This window comes from Triturus cristatus, chromosome 7 (assembly GCF_964204655.1).
Source record: "Triturus cristatus chromosome 7, aTriCri1.1, whole genome shotgun sequence".
NCBI classification, from domain to species: domain Eukaryota; kingdom Metazoa; phylum Chordata; class Amphibia; order Caudata; family Salamandridae; genus Triturus; species Triturus cristatus.
In genome coordinates, this window is record NC_140590.1 from 1,846,116,751 (window position 1) to 1,846,139,587 (window position 22,837).

Genomic DNA, 22,837 nt, shown 5'->3' on the forward strand with positions numbered 1-22,837 from the left:
AGGGATTGCTCCTTTGGAGGGGAGCAAGGGCCAGTCTGGAGCAACCAGACCAGCAGTGTATTTTGTGAAGTTCGTGGCCAAGATGGCCACTAGCCAGCGGGCCAGCAACTGGTTAGGCGCGTCGAGTGGCAAAATGCAGAAGGGCCCCACGCAGATCGTTAAGATGCTGGAGGGCTCACCTTTGGTGCAGATGCTGCTCGGGTGTTGGGCTTCTCAGATCCCAAAGCACAACTCGGAGGGAGCCTCGGTTGTTGCGCTTGCAGCTTGTCGTGGTGTTTTCAAGATGGCTGGCTCCACGTGTCTCGGTGCCTCCACGGGTCTCCTCTTCTCAGGGACTGTGGATCGGGCGGTGAGAGGTCTGGAGGTCCAGGTCTTGTCAGTCTCTGGGCTCGGGCTCCGGCGGGAGGCGGCGGCAAAGCAGACGTTGATTCGCTGGATGGTGCTTGCGTTAGCAAGGTGGTCACTCCCTGACCACAGGGGAGATTGGCTTCAGTCCTCTGTGCAGCAGAGCGTCGAAGTTCCCGTCTTCTTCTTAGTTTCAAGTTGATTCCAGGATGTCTGAAGTCTTAGGACACAGCTCCTACCTTTAAGCGGATTCTAGGGGCCGGACTACCTGCTAGGTCCCTCCCTAAGGGTGGGACCAGGAAGGGGGGTGGTTACACCCCCAATCCTTTGTCCAGCTCGCCCCAGGCCCGGGACTGGTGTGCCCCAGGACCGGATTGAACTGGCATATGCACCGAGGCTCCTTGTGAGCCTCAGGCATGTCTGGTTTCTTTCAAGCCCTACCTGACCAATACACAAAATCCTGTCTGGGGTGGTGCACGCACCTCCCCTGGCAGGAAACCCTTTGTCCACACCTCCCAAGCTGGAAGGACTCCCAGCAGCAGGAGGGCAGACTTGTGTCTGTGGTGGCAGCATCCATTTTGTGGAGCTGAGGCTATGTCTGATTTTACCCGGGTTTCAGGTACTGTACATGTCGTGTCCCTCTAGAAGGGTGGAATGCTAACCCCGTTGCCAGAATTGGTGAGGGGTTAGTATTCCAATTCGTATGACACCTTACTCGACATGCTTTGATAAAGCCAAACCAAAGTTAGCATTTAACCGCGAGGTTCATAATGCACTTAAGAGTATATGGTATGACGATATCTGGAAACAGTAGAAGGAAGTTGTTCCGACCACTGCAGACAGGCCCAGCTCATGCCAGAGCACCATCTCACATGGAACCAAGCACTCTGCCTTCAGGATTGTTAAGGCCTGCCATAGGAGTGACTTATAGGTTACCAGGTGTCCCATTTAAGGTTAGGTATAGGTATACTACACCTAAGTAAGAGGTAGTTACACCAACTTACCCCAGCTGAGTGATCAGCCAGTTGTGTCAAATTTGTTAGGCCAAGCCTGGGGTGGCATAATACATGCTTCAGCCCCGGGCAGGCCTTAGATACACCAATGCCCTGGGTACCTAGTGTACACTGGTACAGGGGCTGACAGGGTGATCCACTTCCATTTGGTTATGCACCTAGGGTGCATAGTTTTAATTTAGTAGAGAGAACAGCAGGCTGGGGGTCTGATTGGCAGGCCCACAGCCTCAATATGTCAAAAACCAGTGAAGCAAAAAGCAAAAATTTGGGGTGACCATAGGATAGCAGACCCTACTCTCCTACATCAATTAAAAAAATATTACTAATAAATAAAATAAAACTAAGAACAATTAACTACCCACACTTTAACCCTATAATCCCCACAACACATACCTAAATTAAACGGTAAAATAATAAATTACAAAATTAACTTATTTTAAAATTAAAAACTATTACTATTAACAACTAATTATAAAATAATTAAAATGTATTCAATACCCACCCTTTACCCATTCAAAAGTAAAAACAACACACACAAAACAAACAATTGCGCAAAATAAATATCAAACATTTAACATTAATTAACAACTATATATTCAGAATCAGAATCAGAAACAGCTTTATTCGATTTTAAAAACAAAAACCATAAAAGCACACAATTAAAACAATTCATTCGTAATACATAAAAAAAAAAGATTTTTCCCTTAAAAAAAAAGATCTAGTTCATAGTAATCCTAAATCTGATAATGGTTTTGAGGAACATTGACACCGAGAACATAAGAAATTCATCATCTAACATTTGTAATTTAATCGGTGCCACTCTACATTGTCTCAGGCCAAGTTTTTTTTTAAACAGGAAGTAAAATACCTTTCCTAGGTTCTGAGTAAAATTTACAAAAAAGAATGCAGTGAAGGGAAGATTGGACGGAAACCAAATCACAAGGGCAGGGAATTAATTCTTTTGACCAACAATTCATCTCAGGGAAGGTAACTAATCTAAAAAAGGTATCTACCCTGAAGCGAGTCAATAACATGCGGGAATAGCAGCTAGGCACTGTCATCAGATATGGCTGTATACCTCGATTTTGAATGAGTAAGTAATTAGCCATAACAGTGCTCTTACGTTTCTCTATCTGCCAGCGTTTTTCTGCTAAGAATTGCAAACAGGTTTCCTTAAGCTTCTTCCTTGACAACCCTGCCATGCTGTTTGGTGTATCAAAAAATTCCTGATGTCCCATATCCACAAGGAAATTTTTTATGTATCTGAGCCAGGAAATCCTTGACACCCCATCAAGACATAAGCAATCCCTAATTATATCCCTGTTCAAACCTGTCTCATTAGAGGACCAAACTTTGTGCCACAGTAGAATGGGATCCACTTTGATAAAATCCGTGATATATGTTAGGCCTAGCTCTTGGTGGCATACATAAGAAGAAGTGGACCCGGGCACTGCCAGTAGATAGCGAAGGAAAGCGTTCGGACAAGACTGTATGCTAGAATTATTTGCTATCCCCCAGATTCCTGCACCATATAGCGCCTTAGATACACACTTCGATTTATAAATGTCTATTAAGACTGGTACTGGGCTTGTTAGCAAAATGTTTGACAGCCCCGATTGCTCGTGAGAACGCTAATTTTCTTGTTTCACCTGCTGCTATCCAAGAGCCCTTTTTATCAAAATTGATACCTAGATAAGAAAAGGTGTTTACGGTCTCAATTTTTGTGTTGGATAGGAAAGAATTACAGGTAATATTCTTCTTTTTAGTTCAACACATATTAAAAGTTTTACTTATATTGATCTTTAAGCCCCTATTTCCCATATAATCAGAAAACTTGTTAATCGATCTCTGGAGGCCCACTTGAGTCCGGGCCATGATCACGGCATCATCCGCGTATAAAAGAATGGGGATATAAGAATTTCCAATTTTAGGGTAATCTTGCATATCTTCCAGGAGATGAGAGGCTACTGAATTAATGTATAAATTAAACAAAAATGGAGCTAATATGCAGCCTTGTCTCACACCCTTACCTATTGGAAATTTGGAGGTACAATCCCCCTTGTCCCCATAACGTACCCTGGCGCCCGCCCCTCGATATAATTCGCTGATAAATATTAAAAGGTTTGGGTCCACTCCCATTTCCTGCATTGTTAACCAAAGTTTATTATGATTAAGACAGTCAAAGGCCGAGCTTAGATCCACAAAGGTAAGAAATAAGCTTTTATTTTTGGCCTCGACATACTTGGCTACTAGAAGTGCTAAATTCAATCCTTGCTCAGTTGTTCCCAGGCCTTCCCTAAAACCGTATTGGAACTGTGAGAGAATGCCTCTCTCTTCAACCCATACTTGCAGTGTGTTGAGTATGACTCTCCCAGCAATCTTCATGAGCGAATCCAGTAGGGAAATCGGTCTATAACATTTTGGTTCGTTACGGTCGCCTTTCTTAAAAATAGGAACCACGATAGCTTCCTGCCAAGTGGATGGAAATCCTATTTTGGTAAAGCTGTTTAAGACATTAGTTAAAAGCGGGGCCCATAGCTTGGTATTGGCCTTAAAAATATCTACGGGGATTCCGTCTGGGCCCGGGGCCTTCCCGGCCACACTCTTGTCAATGGCTATCTGGACTTCCTCCAGTAGAAATTCAACATTTATTGGGTAAGGTACAAGCTCCTGTGCTGTTAAGTTTAGCCCCCTTTCTGGGACTACCCCAGTGTCTGCTTGATAGAGCTCCCCAAAGTAAGTCACCCATGACTCTTCTGTGATAGCTACCTCGATAGAGTCTGTTACATTATCATTAAAAAAGGGAGCATTTACCGCACTCCAGAAGGCAGTATTATCTTTTGACTGGCAGGCCTCCTGTAAGGTCTGCCAGGCTTCCTGTTTGATCTGTTTTTTCCTATTTTTCACTGCCCGTTGGTAGGCAGATCTAGCAGATCTGACTTCAGCCATGACACTAGGGTCTCGTTTTAACTGTGTCATGAAACGGGCATGGGTCTTACTGCACTCTCTATCAAACCACCTCTTCGTCCTGCTCGCCCCGGATTTCTGAGGTATTAGAAGTAACTTTCGTATTTCTTCAGAAATACTAAGAAATGCATCATGGACATTGGAGGAATCATCGTTCTCAGAGAGACAGGTGATAAATTCCAACTCTTTAGAACGAATTAGGTTTCTTAAAAAAGCCGCTGGTTCCACTTTGTCCCATTTTAGGGTGTAACCGTTCTTCCTAGCGAGTCCCAACCTATAATTACATAGGTTTTGGACCGTTGTATTCGACTTGCTATTGCCCCCCGCAATAATAAGGGACATGCTAAGTGGCAAATGGTCACTCATTGCTATCTCGCATATTTCAAACGAGCAAATATAGCTAGAGTACCGTTTGGATATTAGCATAAAGTCGATAACTGATTTACATTTAGACAGGTTCCAAAAGTCGTGTGGGAAAAATGTGCCGAGGGAACATCCACAGCCTCCCCCAACCCACAAATATTTAGATTACTAAATGGACATAAAAAGGAATTGAAATCACCCATCCAAATCACACAAGTATCAGAACCTTGTTTTCCGTCCATGTTTTTAAGGGTCTCATATAATTCTTTGAAAGTCGAGGCCCATGCATCTTTCGGGATATTATTGTAAACATTTATCAGGGTTATGTTTTGTTTACCCCCAAGCGTAATAGACAATATATGGTAAAAGACAGAAACAGAAGAAAAAGAAATGTTAGTTTCTTTTAGACAGTTTGAAACATAAGTACAAAGGCCTCCCTTGTTTCTCCCTCTTATCGTGTAAGTTGCCGGTGTGTGAAAGGTGCGATAACCATTCATATGAATGGGGTCCATCGTCCAGCATTCCTGGAGACAGATAATCGAAAACTGGTGTAAAAAAGAAATACAACTTGCATCCCCTAGCCTGGCAGACAGCCCTGCGATGTTCCAAGACAGGAGTGTAAAGTCAGGAACTCTATCAGCTGCTTTAGATGGTCTCACATTGAAAATTTCAGGGGAAACCCCGATTTCAGAAATTCCTTTTTCAAGCAGTGAAGAATAATTATAATTATTTTTCTCCCCAACCTCAGTGATAGTGGGGGTGTTTTCAGACTTATCCTGTAAAACAGTCGACAATTGGGCTGGCCAAAAACCAGAGGGTGCATTGTAAGTTCTGGCTTGATTTATCTCATCATCAGTTACCACCTCTCGTATAATTTCGGCTGCAATAGGTTTTGAGGGTAGTCAATCCACCATATCTAGGCAACTATATCTGTTTGTTCTCGGGAAGGCCTCTAGCCAGCCCTGATCAACTGGGGCCAACCTACCTCTTTGGAGATCGGTATTTATTTTGCCCCTCCCTACCACTTCCCAGATACTATTGTTTGTTTGATAAGGATTAAAACCATAGAAGTAACCAAGGGGAAGTGGCCTAATTCTTGTATTATGCAGAAATGGCCTTGCCTGCTGGATATATTTTACGGCCTGTGTATCCTTAAAGTTAACAACAATGCAGTCCCCAGGTATGTCTTTGTTCCCTTTACCCACCCAGCTGACTCTCCGAACAAACAAGATTTTGCTATGTATGTAAGGGGGGAGTGGTTGATTTGTGTTGAGCCAGTGCATTGTTTTATTCTTCAGATCATGGTATGTTTCAATGGAATTATTTACCAGACCAGGAACCCCAGCCAGTACGATAACATACGGAGAGGATTCTGGCGGTAAATCTAGACTAGGTAGCAGGGGAACTGTATTATTATTACAAACGGATCTATTTCCCATCTCATTCGGATTCTGTACCATACCACATTTTACTTTTACATTAGCATCGGGAGGTTTTTGAAGAGGCATTTCTCTTATGGATGGGTCTTTAGGTCCATTAACGTTTGTGGGATTTTTAATACATGAAATATCCTCTCCTTTGTCCCGATGCGCTCCCCTCAGCGGTTCTGAAGAAGAAAGGACCGGGGGTGCAAGGATTTTCTCCACGGGCTTACTTGCCTGGTTACCAAGGGGAAGCTGTTCAAAGGGCTCTCTTGATGAGCCTGTCTTCAACATTTGGTTGAGTTCGAGATTAGACAGAGCAATTTGTTCAATTTTCTTAAGGCGCTCTTCTATCAGGTTAAGTCTATCCAGGATAGGGCTGGTTGTAAGAGCAAAAAGTTCCCCTATTTTGGAGTAAAGACCATCGTCCAAGTTCCTAACTGGTTCTACAGATACTTTAGTCAGAGATTGATCGACAGCACCTGATAAGTTATTAGATGCCGATTTTGTATTTTTAGATTTCGTCAATCTCTCAGTTGACTGCCCTTTTTTCCCCGCTGGGCAGACTTCAGTTTCGGTTTAGCTCCAGGATTTTGACCTGAGGAAAAGGTAATGGCCTCAGTAACAGCATGTATTTGTGCCCGGGTGGATACACCTTCTATTCGGTTAACCATAGCGTCTGCCGTAGTGGTTGCAGGCCTAGCGGTACTTCTACCTTCTTTACCGCTCTTGCTTACCGAAGTTAAGTCCGTACAGACCTCATTACTATCATCCTCACTAATCGTGGAGTAAGGTAGAGTAGAATTTTTGGTATTTACCTTGGGTGTAACAGACAGTGCAAGTTTGCCCAAAGATGATCGTTTTTGAGAAAGAGGGTCTAGGGAAAGACGACGCTCTGTGAGGTCAATTTCACGTTCAAGAAGGGTAGCAGCTCTTACGATGAAATTGTCCAATGTACCTGCCATGGTAGTACCAGCTACTGCACTTTTACCCCTGGTCAGTCCGCCCACCATTGTCATGCCACTAGCAGGTTTCACTTGTTCACAATGTGTGTCCGGAACAAAAAAGCACAGCAAATGGCCCAGCCCAGTCTCTTCAGTCTCGAACAGGCTCAAACGGGCCCGCCCTTGGCCCGGGCTTTGCCCGGCATGTCCCGCGCAGCGGTTAGTGCCTGTATAGTGACGTTGAAGGCGGGGCGTGAAGAGGAACCAGCTGAAGGTGGTGTGGACTGCTGGTCCTCGCAGTCCCACACCCGGCAAAGTCCGTAGGAAGCAAGCACACCTCAAGCCAGCAGCTGCGAGCGGCTCCCGCGAAGCGGGGGCCGCGAGCCGCTATGAAGCACCAGGGAGGCGGAGCGGGAAGAGGAAACAGCTGAAGGTGGTGTGGACTGCTGGTCCTCGCAGTCCCACACCCGGCAAAGTCCGTAGGAAGCAAGCACACCTCAAGCCAGCAGCTGCGAGCGGCGCCCGCGAAGCGGGGGCCGCGAGCCGCTATGAAGCACCAGGGAGGCGGGGCGGGAAGAGGAACCAGCTAAGGGTGGTGTGGACTGCTGGTCCTCGCAGTCCCACACCCGGCAAAGTCCGTAGGAAGCAAGCACACCTCAAGCCAGCAGCTGCGAGCGGCGCCCCTATATATTAATTAAACACAAATAACTTCCTGCCCTTTACCCCTAAAAACACCACAACACACACCTAAAATTAATTACACAATTACCATAATTAATTTTAATTTAATTAATTAGTTTTAATTAACAAATAATTAATAAACGAAAGTACTTCCCACCCTTTACCCTGATAAACCACAAAACACACACCTAAAATGAATTGCACATTTACCATAATTAAGTACCAATTAATTTATTAATATTAATTAACAACCAATTATTAATTCATCAATTAAAAAAATTACTTACCACCCTTTACGCTTATAAATACCAAAACGCACACCTAAAATTAATTACACAATTACCATAATTTATTATCAATTAATTCATATTAATTAACCAGCACATATTAATAAATTACTTTACACATTTAACATTATAATATCTCAATTAAATAAATATTAATAAATACAAAATAATCAATTAATTTAATATAATTAAATTGCTACCCACCCTATTCCCCTATAAACCCACAACCCGCTACAGAACTAGAAATTGCAAAATTCAAATTAAAAAAAATAACTACTAAAAATGTAAAACATATATTAAAAAATATAAACTGTTCTTATTTAAAAAACCATACATCACATACCTTTAAAATATATACTAAAATACATAACATTAACTAAAAAATCTATATTTTTTAACTATATTCTTGCAAACGATATTAAACACTTTGATATTTTTAAAATCTATATTACTTACCTTAAGTCTATATTCTTGACCACGATATTCTTGCTGTCGATATTTCTGACTTGATATTTCTGCCAGTCGACATTAAAAACTCAATATGGCCTTAATTCTGCTTGATGCGGAGAAGGCCTTTGATAGGGTCTCCTGGCCTTTTTTATGGGTGGTTATGAGGCACTATGGGTTTGGTGAAGGATTCATTACTGCAATAAAGACCATGTACAGACGACCAACGGCGCAAATTTCAATTATGGGGATCCAGTCAGGAACTATCAATATCTCAAGAGGTACGCGACAGGGCTGTCCTTGTTCTCCCTCATTATTTGCTATTTATATAGACCCTTTAATTAAAAAATTCCTTTTAAACAATATGATTAGCCCAGTGAGATCTAAGGGTGGCAAAACTAAAATATTAGGCTATGCAGATGACCTTGCCATTCTAACTGATTCTCCGGAACGTGCACTATTAGAAGTACAAAACTTGACACTTCAATTCGGAAGATTGTCAGGTTATCATTTGAATGAGGCAAAAACCCAAATTATTTGTAATGATAAGATTTTAATTTCCGATCCTAGGGTTATTGATAAGGCAAAATATTTAGGAATATTTATAAGTGCAAACTCCGAAGAAGCTGTTGAGATCAATGTCAAGCCACTGCTATACAAAATTGAAAAAGATGCTCGGAGGATGAATAATCTTCAGTTAACTCTTATGGGGAGATGTAATGTGGTAAAAATGCTTTTTTTACCAAAGATTTTATATCTCTTCAGAGCTATTCCTTTATTGTTTGATGTATTTTGGTTCAAAAAAATGGAGCGTATAGTCTCATGGTTCATCTGGGCAGGGAAAAGACCTAAACGAGCCTTTAAATTTATGACACTTCCAAGGGAAAGAGGGGGCTGGTCTGTACCCAACTTTCAGATTTATTATTGGGCAATTACATTGAGGCATATAGTGGAGCTGTTGGATTGTCAAGATTCTGATGACCCGGAAAAATCAATATATAGACTTGTTTATGGAGAAGAAGTTTCTGGGGTTTTACTTAGACATATAGATTTTGCATATTTTAAACGTGTGAGGTTTAAGGGTCTCTTTGCTGCCTTTAAAATTTGGACCTTTATTCGGAAATTATTCAATATAGGAAGATTGCATATATATACACCATTTAACAGAAATGACCTTCTCCCTCAAATTTTTGCAGATGGGTATGCTAGAGAATGGAATACCCGAGGAGTCATTAGATTAGGGGACTTAGTCTCGGATAGTGGGGTCAGGACCTTTGACTATTTAAAACAGAAATTTAATCTTAATAATCAACATTTCTTTAAGTTTTTACAGATTCGGGATTTTCTTTCTCGCAAAACTGCTAGCTGGAGTACAATACCTTTAGTTGAAGCTATTAAAAGTGGGCATTCTACGATATCTTCAATTTATACATTGATAAATGAAAGAAGGAAAGATGATCTAGATAAACATTTTAATAGATGGCAAGTTGGACTAAATGCCAGGCAGGAAGTTTGTGAAGAGTCTTTACGGCTCAGTCACACTGCCACGCTATCCGCAAATCTCCAAGTTCAATGTTTTAAAACTTGGCACAATTTGTATATAACCCCAAAGCATATACAACAATGGGGGGGCGTATGGGAGTCAATTGTCCCAGATGCGGGGAGATTGCGGCTGATAGTATTCATAGGTTTTCCTCCTGCCCTAATTTAATTCCTTTATTAGATAAAATTAAACAATGGTTAGAAATGCTGCTTATTCGCCCGCTTCAGCTCTCATCTTCAGCAGTTATATTGGGGGTGGCGGATGCCAATATGACACTTTCCGAACAAAAGTTATTTTTTATAGCCATGTCTACGCTGAGATTATGTATAGCCACTGTTTGGCTAGACCCTGCCCCCCCCGACAGATCATGAGTGGTTAAGCAAATTTATTAATGTTGGGAAATGGGAGCTGTTGATCTTTAGGAAAAGAAGCCCCAGAGCTCGAAGAAATGGTGAATTAATATGGGAGCCAGTGACTAATTGGCTGAACCGGATAAACTAGTGCTCTAAAAATATGAATGTATATATATATATATATATTTGCATATATATTTTTCCTTCTGTTTCTTTTTGCTGTTTTATTTTCTCTTTGGAAGACAATTGGATTTTCTAATGGAGTTTTTTTTTTTAAGCTTTTCTCCTCGATGTAACTACCTTCGGGATGCTGGGTGGGCCTCCTAGAGGGTGGGTTGGGAGGGGTTGTTAATCGTTAAAATTGAGAGTCATGATACAGATTTATTCTGTGTTAGGTTGTTTTGTTCTGTTTTGCTTTGTTGTTGTATATATCTGTCTCTAATGCTATTTTTTTTTTGGATGATTTCTGTATCATGTTACTCTTAAATAAAAAAAAAAACAAAAAAATAAAAAAAAACTCAATATTATGTCTGCACACCTAACGTTTGACATTTCCGCGGCGCACGGCAAAGCATTTGCACAAGCTCACTCACCGCCCTGTGTTAAAGCTCCACGGGCTACACAGGAAGGCACGAGCTTCGCATAGTGACGAGCGAGTTTTATAACATATCGTCGAAGATCAGTTCCTGGAATTAGCCTGCATGACGAAACCCCTTTTGTGACATTATGTCATGTGAGCCGCTGTGATTGGTAGAGGTTTTCCAGTATATTTCTTTCAGCCAGTGTGTCGCAGCCGCAGAATCAGCCAGCAGTGACACACACACTTGTTTATTTCATGTCCTGGTATGTTTTTTGGTGCGTTTACAGTTAACAGTGACACACACACTGTACGGTGCTTATGGCACTGAAGTGAACAGCGTGTCAAGGTGTTTTTTCACTCAGTGAGATGTACACTGTTATTTCACATCATAAGGTTTTTTTCTTGTTCACCCTGGGTCAGGTTTCTCTGCAATCTAAACAGTGGAGTGCACACTTTCCGTGCAAGCTAAGTTCAACACCTGTGAAAACAGCGGTGACACGCACACTTTTATTTGTTGGTTATCACAAGTTCTGTTCATATAACTGTGCACATCAGCATTTTGTTGAAATTAGGCTACAGTTTTGCCAACTAGCAGTGGGAGGACAGAAGTTTTTTTTTTTACAACAGCAAACTACAAAAGTACAGTGTAGTCTTTAGTCATTTGTATAAACATCATTATTAGTCGTATTTGCTGTGGTAATAGTGATTTAAATTTGAATTTGGCAATTGTGTTTGTGAAATGCAGTCGGTAAATCCACCACCTCCCATTTTTACAGTCACCCGGTGAATTAAATGGAAGATCTAATTAAAGCTTTTACAAAGTATTTAGGAGCCATTGGAGGAAATCAATACTGTTCTGAGACAAAAATGTTTCTTCTTGAGCACAAGTTTTGGGTCTGAGGGCCAAACTATTTTTTAACATCTTCCTCTAATACAACGGGCATCAGACGATGAAGAGGAATTGGATTAATTTGAGGAGGCAGTTCAGTCTAATTGTAAACAGCAACATTTTTCATAGGAGAACACCACCAGGTGGAGTCAGTAAACAATTATTTGTCAGCTTTAGGCGTTTTAGCTGCCGATTGTGAATTTGAAGACTTCATGAACCAGTTAATCAAGGAGCAAATAGTGGTCAGGTGCCATGACAAGAAGATACGGAAGAAACTTCTTACATATAAGATTCCATTGGTAAATGAGACAAATGACATTCTCAAAAGTATTGAAATATCTCAAAAAAGTTTGAGAGAATTGATTAATGACAGTGTCGTAGCTGCTTCAGATAATGGTTCTGTTAATGGGGCGAACAGTACATTTTATTTTCAGAAGAAGAAATTTGAAACCAACAGGGGTGACAAGAATAAATGTTTTAAGCAGAAAAATGTTTGTTTCAGATGTGGGTACTCTCAACATCCTCCAACAGGGTGCCCGTGTCCAGTTAAGAATGCCACATGTAAGAACTGTGGGAGACCCGGTCATTTTGCTAAAGTGTGCCAGTCAAAAAGAAAAAAGGTGAATGTGGTGTTTGAAGGTGATTCAGGAGATGATATGACTGGTTTGATGGATGGTACAAGGTTCATGGTTTTAGTCTTACACAATGAGAATAAACATAAGTGTAGAAATCCATAATCTGATTTATGTGTAGACGGCAAACTGTAGAAACTACTAGTGGATTCTGGAGCAAAAATTACCTTAATATCGCAAAAGCTGTTCAAGAACTCATGGGACATCAGGGTGTTGTTGGCTCCAGACAGGTGTCCGGTCTCATATGAAGGAAAATAAATTTAGTTGGTTGGTTATTATGAAACCACTCTTCAATTCAAAGAGAGAATCATTCAAGAGAAAGTGTATGTTGCAAAAAAGGGACTTAAGATCTTAGGTTGGTATCAAAAAGGATTATTTGGGTTGACTTTGAGACCAGGGACGGAAGTTCAGGTGTCTTTGGTCAGGAAGAGTTATACGGACACCAGCAATTCGTGGATGGTAAAGTTCCCTAAAGTTTTTGATGATCGTTTGGGAAAGATTTGTGGGTTCAGACATACGATGAGGGTCCAGGACACATACCTGTTAAACACAAACATAGGATGGTGCATTTTAGCATCAGAGAAGAGTTGGCAAACATTCTGGAAAGAATGTGTGTCCAAGGTGTTATTGAACCCATAGAATCTTCTTTATGGCTTTCCCCATTAGTTATCACAGGGAAAAAAACAGAGATCTTAGAGTCTGCATTAATTTGTGCAGCTTAAGCATGGTTATATGGATTGACTCCCATCCTCTTCCGTAGATTGATGACAAAGTGTCTTGTTTTGCGGGTGCATAGGTGTTTAACAAGATTGATTTAGGTCCGCTTACCATCAGGTGGAATTAGATCAATCATGCAGGCATCTTACTGCTTTCATTTTGCCAGTAGGTACTTTTCAGTTTAAGAGGATGCCTTTTGAGCCGGCATCTGCTGGTTGAGTTTTTCAATGTATCATGGAATCCATACTCAAGGGCATCAATGGTTTAGTTTTTCAAGTTGACATTCTGGTCGCTGCTACGGATACTCAGGAGCATGACAAAATAATGCACAGAGTGTTGGGAAGGCTGAAACGTGTCAGCATTGTGGCAAATGTTAAGAAATGTGAGTTTGCCAAGTCTCAAATTAAATATGAGGCTCATGTGTTTTCACGCCATGGTGTGGAACTTTATGAGAAATCTGTGGAGCACAAAGACAATGTACATTTTGGGTTATAGAACATGGGTAAGTCTGGAATATATGTGAATACAGCGGTGACTGTTTGCTGTTTCCTGAATTGACCTTTGCTGCTCTGTGTGCCCAGTGCTTGGCGCATTCTGTTTCGCTGCACCCTTCGTCCCCCGCCGCCGCAACTACCATCAGCGGCCGCCGAGTGGGGTCGAACTACGTTACCCAGCAGCCTGCGCATCAAGAGACCCGCCCACAACCTTTCCCGCGCCAGGAGGCGCTTTAAAATCCGCCGCTTCCTTCGCGTCGCGGGACGCGCGCGGGCGTCGCCGGGCTGAGCCCGGGCAGAGGGCGGGCCGTCTGTGGCCGTCAGGGGCAGGAAGAGGCTGGGCGGGCCCACCTCCCTGACGATCGGACCAAAAAGACGAGAGGTAGCCATTGACCTACGGACATGGTAGATTGTATTTGTTGTATGATAACTGCGTAACACCTATTCTCTCCCAGGCTCGACCCACTCACACTAGCGTTTGATATAACCCAAGCTTACTGTAGCATAACTAAACACTCATTATGGCTACACCCAGCACAAGGAACAGAACTTTACTGGGAGGCTCTGTGCGTGGCACCCTAGATAGCTTCATTACCAGGGCTGCCTCTGTCCTGGAGCAAGAAATTGCTATAGTAGAGAGACGCCTCTCGGCTGAACTCATACAAAATAAGCGTTCCTCACTCGGACCCATTCGATCCGCATTGTCCCCGAATCCAACAATTTCTGTTCCCTCCATAATACATGATACGTCTAGCGACTCTACGACAGCTTCACTTATCATCGAGTCTACATCTTTAGTTCACTCTCACGCTTGCTCACCATCATTGGCTCTTAAACCACATTCCAAAGATCCCTCTGACAGCGTACCATCCACCGCATCACCCCTCAGGTTTATTGCCACCATTCCTGAACAGATTAAGCCTACACAATCAATCACCACTATCCTCCCTCCTCCCTCAAAGAAAAGGAGGAGATGCTCAAAAAACGTCAACCAGAGCAAAAAAGTTCAAAAAGAGGTTATTAATCCTCGGAGCACAAAACACACCAATGACCTCAGTTCTCTAGGCAATACTCGTACTCACGACGTAATCACCAACGAACTGATGGGCCGATTAGAAACCCTGGTAAAATCCCTCGTTCTTCCTGTCTTAGAAAGAATAAAGGGTTTGTCTACACAATTAGATTCACTAGCAAAGCTGGCGCAAACAAATAGTGATCAACTTGAATCACTACTATTACATCCAACTATCCCAGCAATGAAAAGTCCTGTTGACCTTATTTCATCCCGAGCAACAAATAAAAGTAATTTAGCTGTAAAAAGATCCATAAAGCCATCTACTAAGGAAACTCCAAATCATTCGCAGCTAGGTACAAAGAACAATATCGACACTGCTCAAAGCCAGAGCACTGATAACACCAAACCTACCAACCCAAGTAAGAAACGGGATATTGTAGCTGCTGACACCCCTCTCAGTCACAATCAAGATTTAAATTGCAAACACATAAATCTACCCCCAGAAGCAGTACCCTACGTCGTAGTCTTGACAGGAGTCCCGCCATTGGACTTAGGGAAAAGGGAGGGCTACTATGATTTAAAAAACAAGGTGATGCACTGGCTGAGACAGCATAGGCCGCTCCCTCCTAATATCAACGGGGAAATTCTGAACGTCCGTCGACTAATCTGGGTAGGCCCACGGCCAAAGGAAACATCAGGTGACATAATAATCGTCAATTTTAGAGATCATAGGGCAACTACTTATATAACTAGCTGGTTACAAAATCAAACTCAAAGCTCTATAAAAACCTATGATTTAACATATTTTTACCCCCAGCCCCTAGCTAGCAATCTGGTCAACTCAAACTCCCCTCCTCGTAATAGACCGAGATCTTTCAACTTTAATATCCCAATATCAAATCGTTTTTCGACCCTCGAAGGACTTGAGGATATAGATTGACTCCCTGTAGAGGTTCATGGTCAGGGATTTTTTCATGATATAAGGAAGGGGCAAGTACCCATCCTTCCTCCCTATCCTTTATCTCTACGTAATGGTCAAATTTCTGAGGGGCTACCTCATACAGCTCACAACAACGCTGAGACTCCTAGACCAGCAAGTTTGGCTTCCTCGACACCTGTAACATATTTTAAAAATACCAGTGCCCAAATTCATAACACACAAACAATTGCAGTTCTATTCTGGAACGTGGCGGGTCTACGTTCGAAACTAGAGAACGATATTTGGACTAATTTTATCGTAGATTTTAATATATTATGCCTTCAAGAGACTTGGCTAACTACAGAAGTCCACCTTCAAGGCTATAGAACCTATTTCTCACCAGCTGAACATTCCAAGTTCGGCAGGGCCAAAGGAGGCTTAACCATTTTTCTATCAAATCTGATTAAGCTAGAAAATATTAAACTTATAACGCTCGACCCTAACTTTCAACTACTTAGTATTACACCAAATTCCAGAGACTACTTCCTTTTGGTTAATTTTTACAACAACCTATCGGATCGGGATGCAATGGGGAAAATTAATTCAATCTTTACCATAATAACATCTATAACAAAAAAGTCTACCCGAGAAGTAACCATCATATGGGGCGGCGATTTTAACCAGTCTATCTGTGCTGCCCCAAACATTCATTTGTGCGGATTAATCGATGAGGACGAAAACCCCATTCTACATTTTTCCCATTCACAGTTGGGTAGCCTTTTAAATGAAATAACTTTCAACTTAGATCTAAGAATTGCATCAAAATTAACAGATGGTAAACCGATGCTGGCTCCAACTTTCCACGGCAGAGGTTGCAATTCAACGATAGATTTCATTTTACAGACAAATGGCCTGATATCAAAGGATTTCACTTTTGAAACCCATCAGGTAGCTCTAAGCGATCATTATCCGATAAGTACAACCTTTTTAATCTCGACAGGGCCCACCAAAAAAACCTCCAGCGCCCTGACCCAGAACAATTTAGAATTAGCAAGATTAAACGGATACTCGCTAAAATGGGCCACAGTTGATCCGGGAAAAATAACTTCTACCGTGATCACTGAAGCCTATCTACCCATAATGAAATGCTTGGACATGACCACCCCCAACCATGACGTTGTTGCTAATTTTGGGCTGGTGATACAAACCATTAAAAATGCCCTAATGGTTAAAAAAAACGGCTCAAAGAAGAGCAGCCAGGGCTGGTTCAATCACTCGTGTACCATCGCCCATACTAATTTAAAACTCGCCTTACATAAAACGCCCAGGGATAGGGCAGAAATAGCTACTCTAAGGAGAGTATATAACACCGCCATTAAGGAACGGAAGACGGAACTAAGACGACAACTCTGGGATCAACTACACGAGAGTTGCCTTAGTAATAACAATATCACTTTCTGGAAGGTAGTAAAAACACCATCCTTAACTGACAAGGGCAGCCTCCCTAACATAGAGGTTGCTATAGACGAAAGACAATGGGTAGAGCACTTTTCTCAAATTTTTAAGTCTCACTCGACAGTAAAAGACCTTGGAGGAAATGACTCTCACGAGCACCAGTCTTCGACCTTCCCCATTGATATGACCATTACTTGTGACCAAGTTGAAAGGGCGCTGAACGCAAGTAAAAAAGGCAAGGCACCCGGCCCTGACTGTGTCCCAATAGACTTCTACAAAATGTACCCCGAGCTATGGATTCCCTTTCTGACCAGGGTTTTTAACGCATTGACTTTTACTGGCATCCCTGAGTCTTGGAAGAGCTCCATATTAGTCCCTATCTTTAAGAAGGGAGACCGCAACCTACCCTCCTGTTATCGTCCCATCTCCCTTTTAGATTCCACAGGAAAGATGATGGGTCGAATACTACTTGATGGTTTGCAGGAATGGGTCGCGAAAAATAACATTCTATCTGACCTACAATACGGGTTTCGAGAAGGATTGGGGACCGTAGACCAAGCCCTAAATCTATCATTACTAATTGATAAGTATGTTAACATTAAAGAAGGGGCTCTATATATGGTCTACGTAGATTTATCATCTGCCTTTGACTGCGTTAGCCACTCCAAACTCTGGCCCATCCTACTAGACATAGGGTTGGAACAAACTGCAGTAACTTACATCAGAGAACTCTACGCCGACGCGTCAGCTAGAGTAAGGTTTGGCACAGGGGGAGAGCTTACAGCGCCGTTTGGGGTGGAGAAGGGCGTGAGGCAGGGATGTGTTCTGGCCCCGTTTCTATTTACCCTTTATACAAACGGCTTAGAGAAAGAGATGCTGAAAGGGGCCCAAGATCTCCCAATGGTAGCAAACCGCCCTGTCCCGGCCCTCCTGTATGCCGACGATGCTGTGCTTCTAGCCCGTACTTCTAATGAAATACAGAAGGCCTTAAATAGTTATGCTTCATTCATGGCAAGCCTTGACCTCAAAATTAACGTTGGGAAAACTTTTGTCATGAAGGCAGGAGTTAAAAGGAAGAATAAAACTAAGTCCATTTTTCTGAATGACGAAAGACTAGCAACAACGGACAAATATCCCTATCTTGGCGTCATGATGGACGAAAAACTCAGTTGGAAACCAGCGGTAGAAGTAAGGAAATTGCAATTTGCAAGAACCACCTCAGCACTCACTAACTTCTCTAGGAAGATAGGGAAAAAAGCCCCCCCTGAGATGATCAAAATTTATAAAGCCAAATGCCTCTCAGTCGCCCTATACGGAGCAGGTGTATGGGGCCACGTAGCGGCTAATTCTATCCAAGTGGTTGAAAATGGCTTTTTGAAATATTTACTAGCCCTACCTACGGCAGCCTCCAATTACGCTTGCCACTTGGAATTGGGACTTTCATATGTCACTGACCTGGTGAGAATACAGCCTCTGTTATTATGGCACAGGATTTGGTCTTCCGAACACACAGTCTTTACACAACAAATCATCCAAGATTGTAGGACCCTAGATAACGTACATAGATCAAGGTGGCTAAATTACATTAAAAATTTTCTAACTGATCTAGGCCTAGAAAACCACTATAAAGACCCGACCAAGATGCAGCAAATAGCAAGGAAAGCTTTCCACAAACTTTGCCAAAACCACCTTGATGAGCTTAGACTCAATTTAGAGGTCATGAAACAAACAACTAGACATTGTTTATTAGTTCAGTCGACATTTGGTATCCAGCCATATCTGACATATAATATAACTTCCTATGAACAGTACCTTCTAGTCAGGTTTAGACTGAACTTCTTTTTCCGCCTCGTTACCTTTCCGTTTAAGAATAACTGGGATAAAACATTACCATCATGTCCCTGTGATGAGACATCACCCCAGTCAACTCTTCATACCATTCTTTTTTGCAAGTACTACACGCATCAACGGAGGAAACTCTTAATCCCCCTATTAAAGCGTAGGGGCCTTCGTACATGCCGCCCTGCTTTATTATATTTACAGCTACTTGAGGGGGAAGAGGTGGTTTATATTGTTTCAAACTTCCTGCAATATATAGTACGGCATAGACCTAATCTAGGGTAAAGAAACTGTGAAATAATTATATTATACTAGATCAAATATGCTACTTTTATATACTCTTTTAGGCCAACTAATGCTGCAAATATATATGTCAAAGAAGGAGATGATTTTAAATTTTTATTCTTTTTAACAACGTGATGAATTTACTGTAATTTACTGTAATTTACTGTTTTTTATATGACGATTTTATAACCTGTAAATTCTGTAACAATATCTTTTATGGCTTTTTATGAATTGCCGAATAAAGAAATATTGATATTGATGATATGTGAATATAAAACATTAGCGTGCAGAGAAAAAAATTTACATAGGGCACTACTCAAATAAGTTTGGGAGGTCTTTATTAATTGTAGCCATACATTTGGGCAGTGTGTAGGTTCTGTGTGCAGTTACCACCATGAACACTGATTTACCAAAACTCCAGCGGTAGCGGAAGTTACCTCACTTCTCAATGACATCACAGGAATTGGCATCAGATGACCTTTGACCCTGAATCCTAGGAAAATATGCCACAAGATCCTAATCCTGATCGCATCTTAATAATTAACATCATTGAAGACTCATGTATACCTCAAAGGAAACATATTGCTAAATCCCAGGGAGATGAGCAACAAAAGAGGTTAAAAAAACAGCAGTGCTCAGATCCACTAGGATTCATTCATAGGGACTTTAAATTGCACATTAACTATGCTGCTATCTTCATTTACTCCTTTTAATTGATAATAAGCTTTAATCTATTATCGCTTTTAAGGAACTATCACATATCCGGAACACAGAGGTGGAGGGTCAGTTCACAGACATATTTTTTATAAAAGATTTTACAGTCATGGACCATGGCAACAATGTAAAAAAATTGTCTTTTATTTGTATAATGTTATTTTGTATTATAATGAGTGTGCATTCTACTGCTGAATGTATTTATATTTCATTTAAAGTGTAATCTCCCAATGGGATCTGCGGGGAGGTGAACAGTGTGTATCAGAGTTGCTTTTTCACCTCTCAAACCAGGAGTTGCAAAAGCAGTGTTAGGAGTCGCAGCGGGCAAGCCAGGGGTCGCAGCTGCGACCCCTGGTGATTTGTAAATGCCGTCCATGTTACCACCACTTTTGGTCAAAAGTGCACCGCTAAGTGTGCAAATTGCACCTGCAGACTGTTCATTGGTGAGCCTGCTTGTGCTTGCACATTTCCACTTGGTGTCTGTCCACTTCCATATTAGTCACAAAAAGACTTCCTACCTGGAGAGCTCTGCTCCCTTGTACCCCTTCCGCGTACAGCGCGTGAAGTCTAACCGGATGCAAACATTGTGCTGCGGTTCTTACCGTGGGCTGTGGCCTGCTGTGGTATGCACACATCTTCTGCAGCTGCCCTCTGCAGTTCAAGGTAGACTGTCTGTATCCTTTTCGATGGCTGTTCACCCTCTACATGATCTGAAAAAGAGCACAGATGTTTATGTTTTCTGATACTTCTTTACAGGAAGCGACACTCTGATGTACAGCTTGAGTAGCAAAACATGAAAGTAATTTTGGAAATGTGTATACTAGAACGTCTTCCTAAGAGGATCCCCACTTAGCAGGGAAGCTGTCATTGTGCCCTGCTACCAGCACATACCACTGCACTGCCCACACCGGCCAGTGGGTCGGACCTGGTAAACTGTGCGATGATTAATTTTTGGGCAGGTTTTATTACAATATATATCTTATAAATAAGAAAAACATTCCCCCATCTAAACATGTCAGCCACATGCTTGCAATAAAAATAGCCATAGCACATAATCTTTACAGAGTGTTGGGCCTGGCCCTCTCTTCAGGGTCACCCCCAATTTATTTTTGCCTTCTTCCTACAATTTATTTTGCTGAATAGGTTTTGTCGGTCGTCGGACACTGTGTACTTTACCACTGCTAAACTGTGCTAAAATTCTTGTGCTCTCTAGTTAAAACATAGAAGAATTATCTTAATCCCAATTGGCAAATGTAATTTACTTGTAAGTCCCAAGCATAGTGGCACCACATGTGTCTAGGGCCTGTAAATGAAATGCTATTGGGGGGCCTGCCTTACTAGTTGTGCCACTCACTTAAGTAGCACTTTAAACGTGTCTCAGGTCCGCCATTGCAGAGGCTGTGTGTGCAATTTAAACTACCAATTCAACCTTTTGGCAGGCCCAAACCTTCATTTTTAATACATATAAGTCACTCATAAGGTAGGCCTTGGGTAGCACGTGGGACAAGGTGCTCTGTAATCAAAAGATTGGACATGTACTCTAAAGTTTTGCATATCCTGGTAGGGAAACCCACCTAACGTCGCTTTTCACTACTGTGAGGCCCAGGGGCGCAACTAGACCCATACTTCGGGGGCTAACACGCCAAGCCAGGCTGGCCCTAGCACTGGTCGCACACAGTGAAACAGTCTTTTTTGGCGCCCCTCCCCCATTTCCTCCTTCTCCATGAATTCCCTCACTACCACTCACCAACAATGCACCTTATATCTCTATAGCACATTACTGACCAAAATCTCACTTTTTTTATAGTGCTACTCATAGTTTACTCACACTCCGTTCTATGATCTGCATGGAACATGTTCTTTGTAGCAGACACATTAACCCTCTGCGCTGTGTGAGTGGCAGGAGTGCCCATGTGAGTGCACGGTGAGCGATGCGACAGTGCGAGTAGGGTAAGAGGAGTGACTGCAGGGTGAGTGAGGTGACCATATGAATTTGGGTGTGGATGTAAGTGCAGAGTGGGACGAATTATTCATGGATAGTGATGGGCTTGTTTGAGCCAGACTGCAGATTGAGCAGTGAGGGGGACAGGTGAGTGAAGTGTCACATGAGTACAGGGTGAGTAGTGTGCTCATGTGACTGCAGATTGAGGTACAGGGTAAACAGTGCAAGTGCATTGTGAGTGCAGAGTGATCGCTGTGAGTGCAGGGTGAGCGGGTGAATGGTGTGAGTGCATTGTGATCAGTATGAGTGCACTGTCATGACTGTGAGTGCAGGGTGAGCGTGAAAGTGAAGGGCGAGAATGAGGAGTGAGTTGTCTGAATGCAGGGTGTATTTCCAGACACTTGAAGTAACTCAGCATGTTATTGACGATGGCATAGGCTTTCAGATATAAGTTAAACTATTGCTATCATGGCATTAATCAGGGCTTGAGGGTGGAGGAAGCAAATTATGTGCTGATCCTTCAGCAAACTTCCAGTTTTATGATTAAGGTTGCCAGATTATTTTTTTGATGTCCCAGATGGTACAAAAAGAAGCAGTCACCTAAAGCCATATTTTCAGCCCTTATCTCTGCATACTTCGAGCAGAAAATATAAATAGAAAGCACTTTTAATCGTGTTCTAGGGCTGCCTGAACAATCTATGACTGATAATTAAAGGGAACAAAGACAGAAAAGTCACATTACCAATGAATACAACCTTTTTTATTTATAACTTTATTAGTGTCAAGAGGAGGTCTTTGCAGGCTCTTTAAACAACAAATGGCTGGCATTTGTCTTTTAGCAACCCTACTTTATATTCCTTTTCATGAAATGCATCCTCACACTACGGCAGTAAATATAAAATACAAATTTAAGTAATGAGTAGAGTGGTGGCACAGGGTGTACCGGAGCCAGGAAAAAACTAAGCCTCGGTAACCAGTTTACAAAGGTATAT

At 42.0% G+C, this 22,837-nt stretch overlaps 1 protein-coding gene across 1 annotated transcript in view; it reads right to left on the minus strand.

Annotated features, from left to right (window-relative positions):
* Positions 1–22,837, minus strand: part of LOC146813414 (C-type lectin domain family 10 member A-like) — a 168,090-nt gene that overhangs the window by 92,242 nt on the left and 53,011 nt on the right. The window contains exon 2 of the mRNA XM_085614761.1: positions 20,506–20,613. Within this exon, the coding sequence (XP_085470887.1) occupies positions 20,506–20,613 (108 nt within the window). The remainder of the gene's footprint in view (positions 1–20,505; positions 20,614–22,837) is intronic.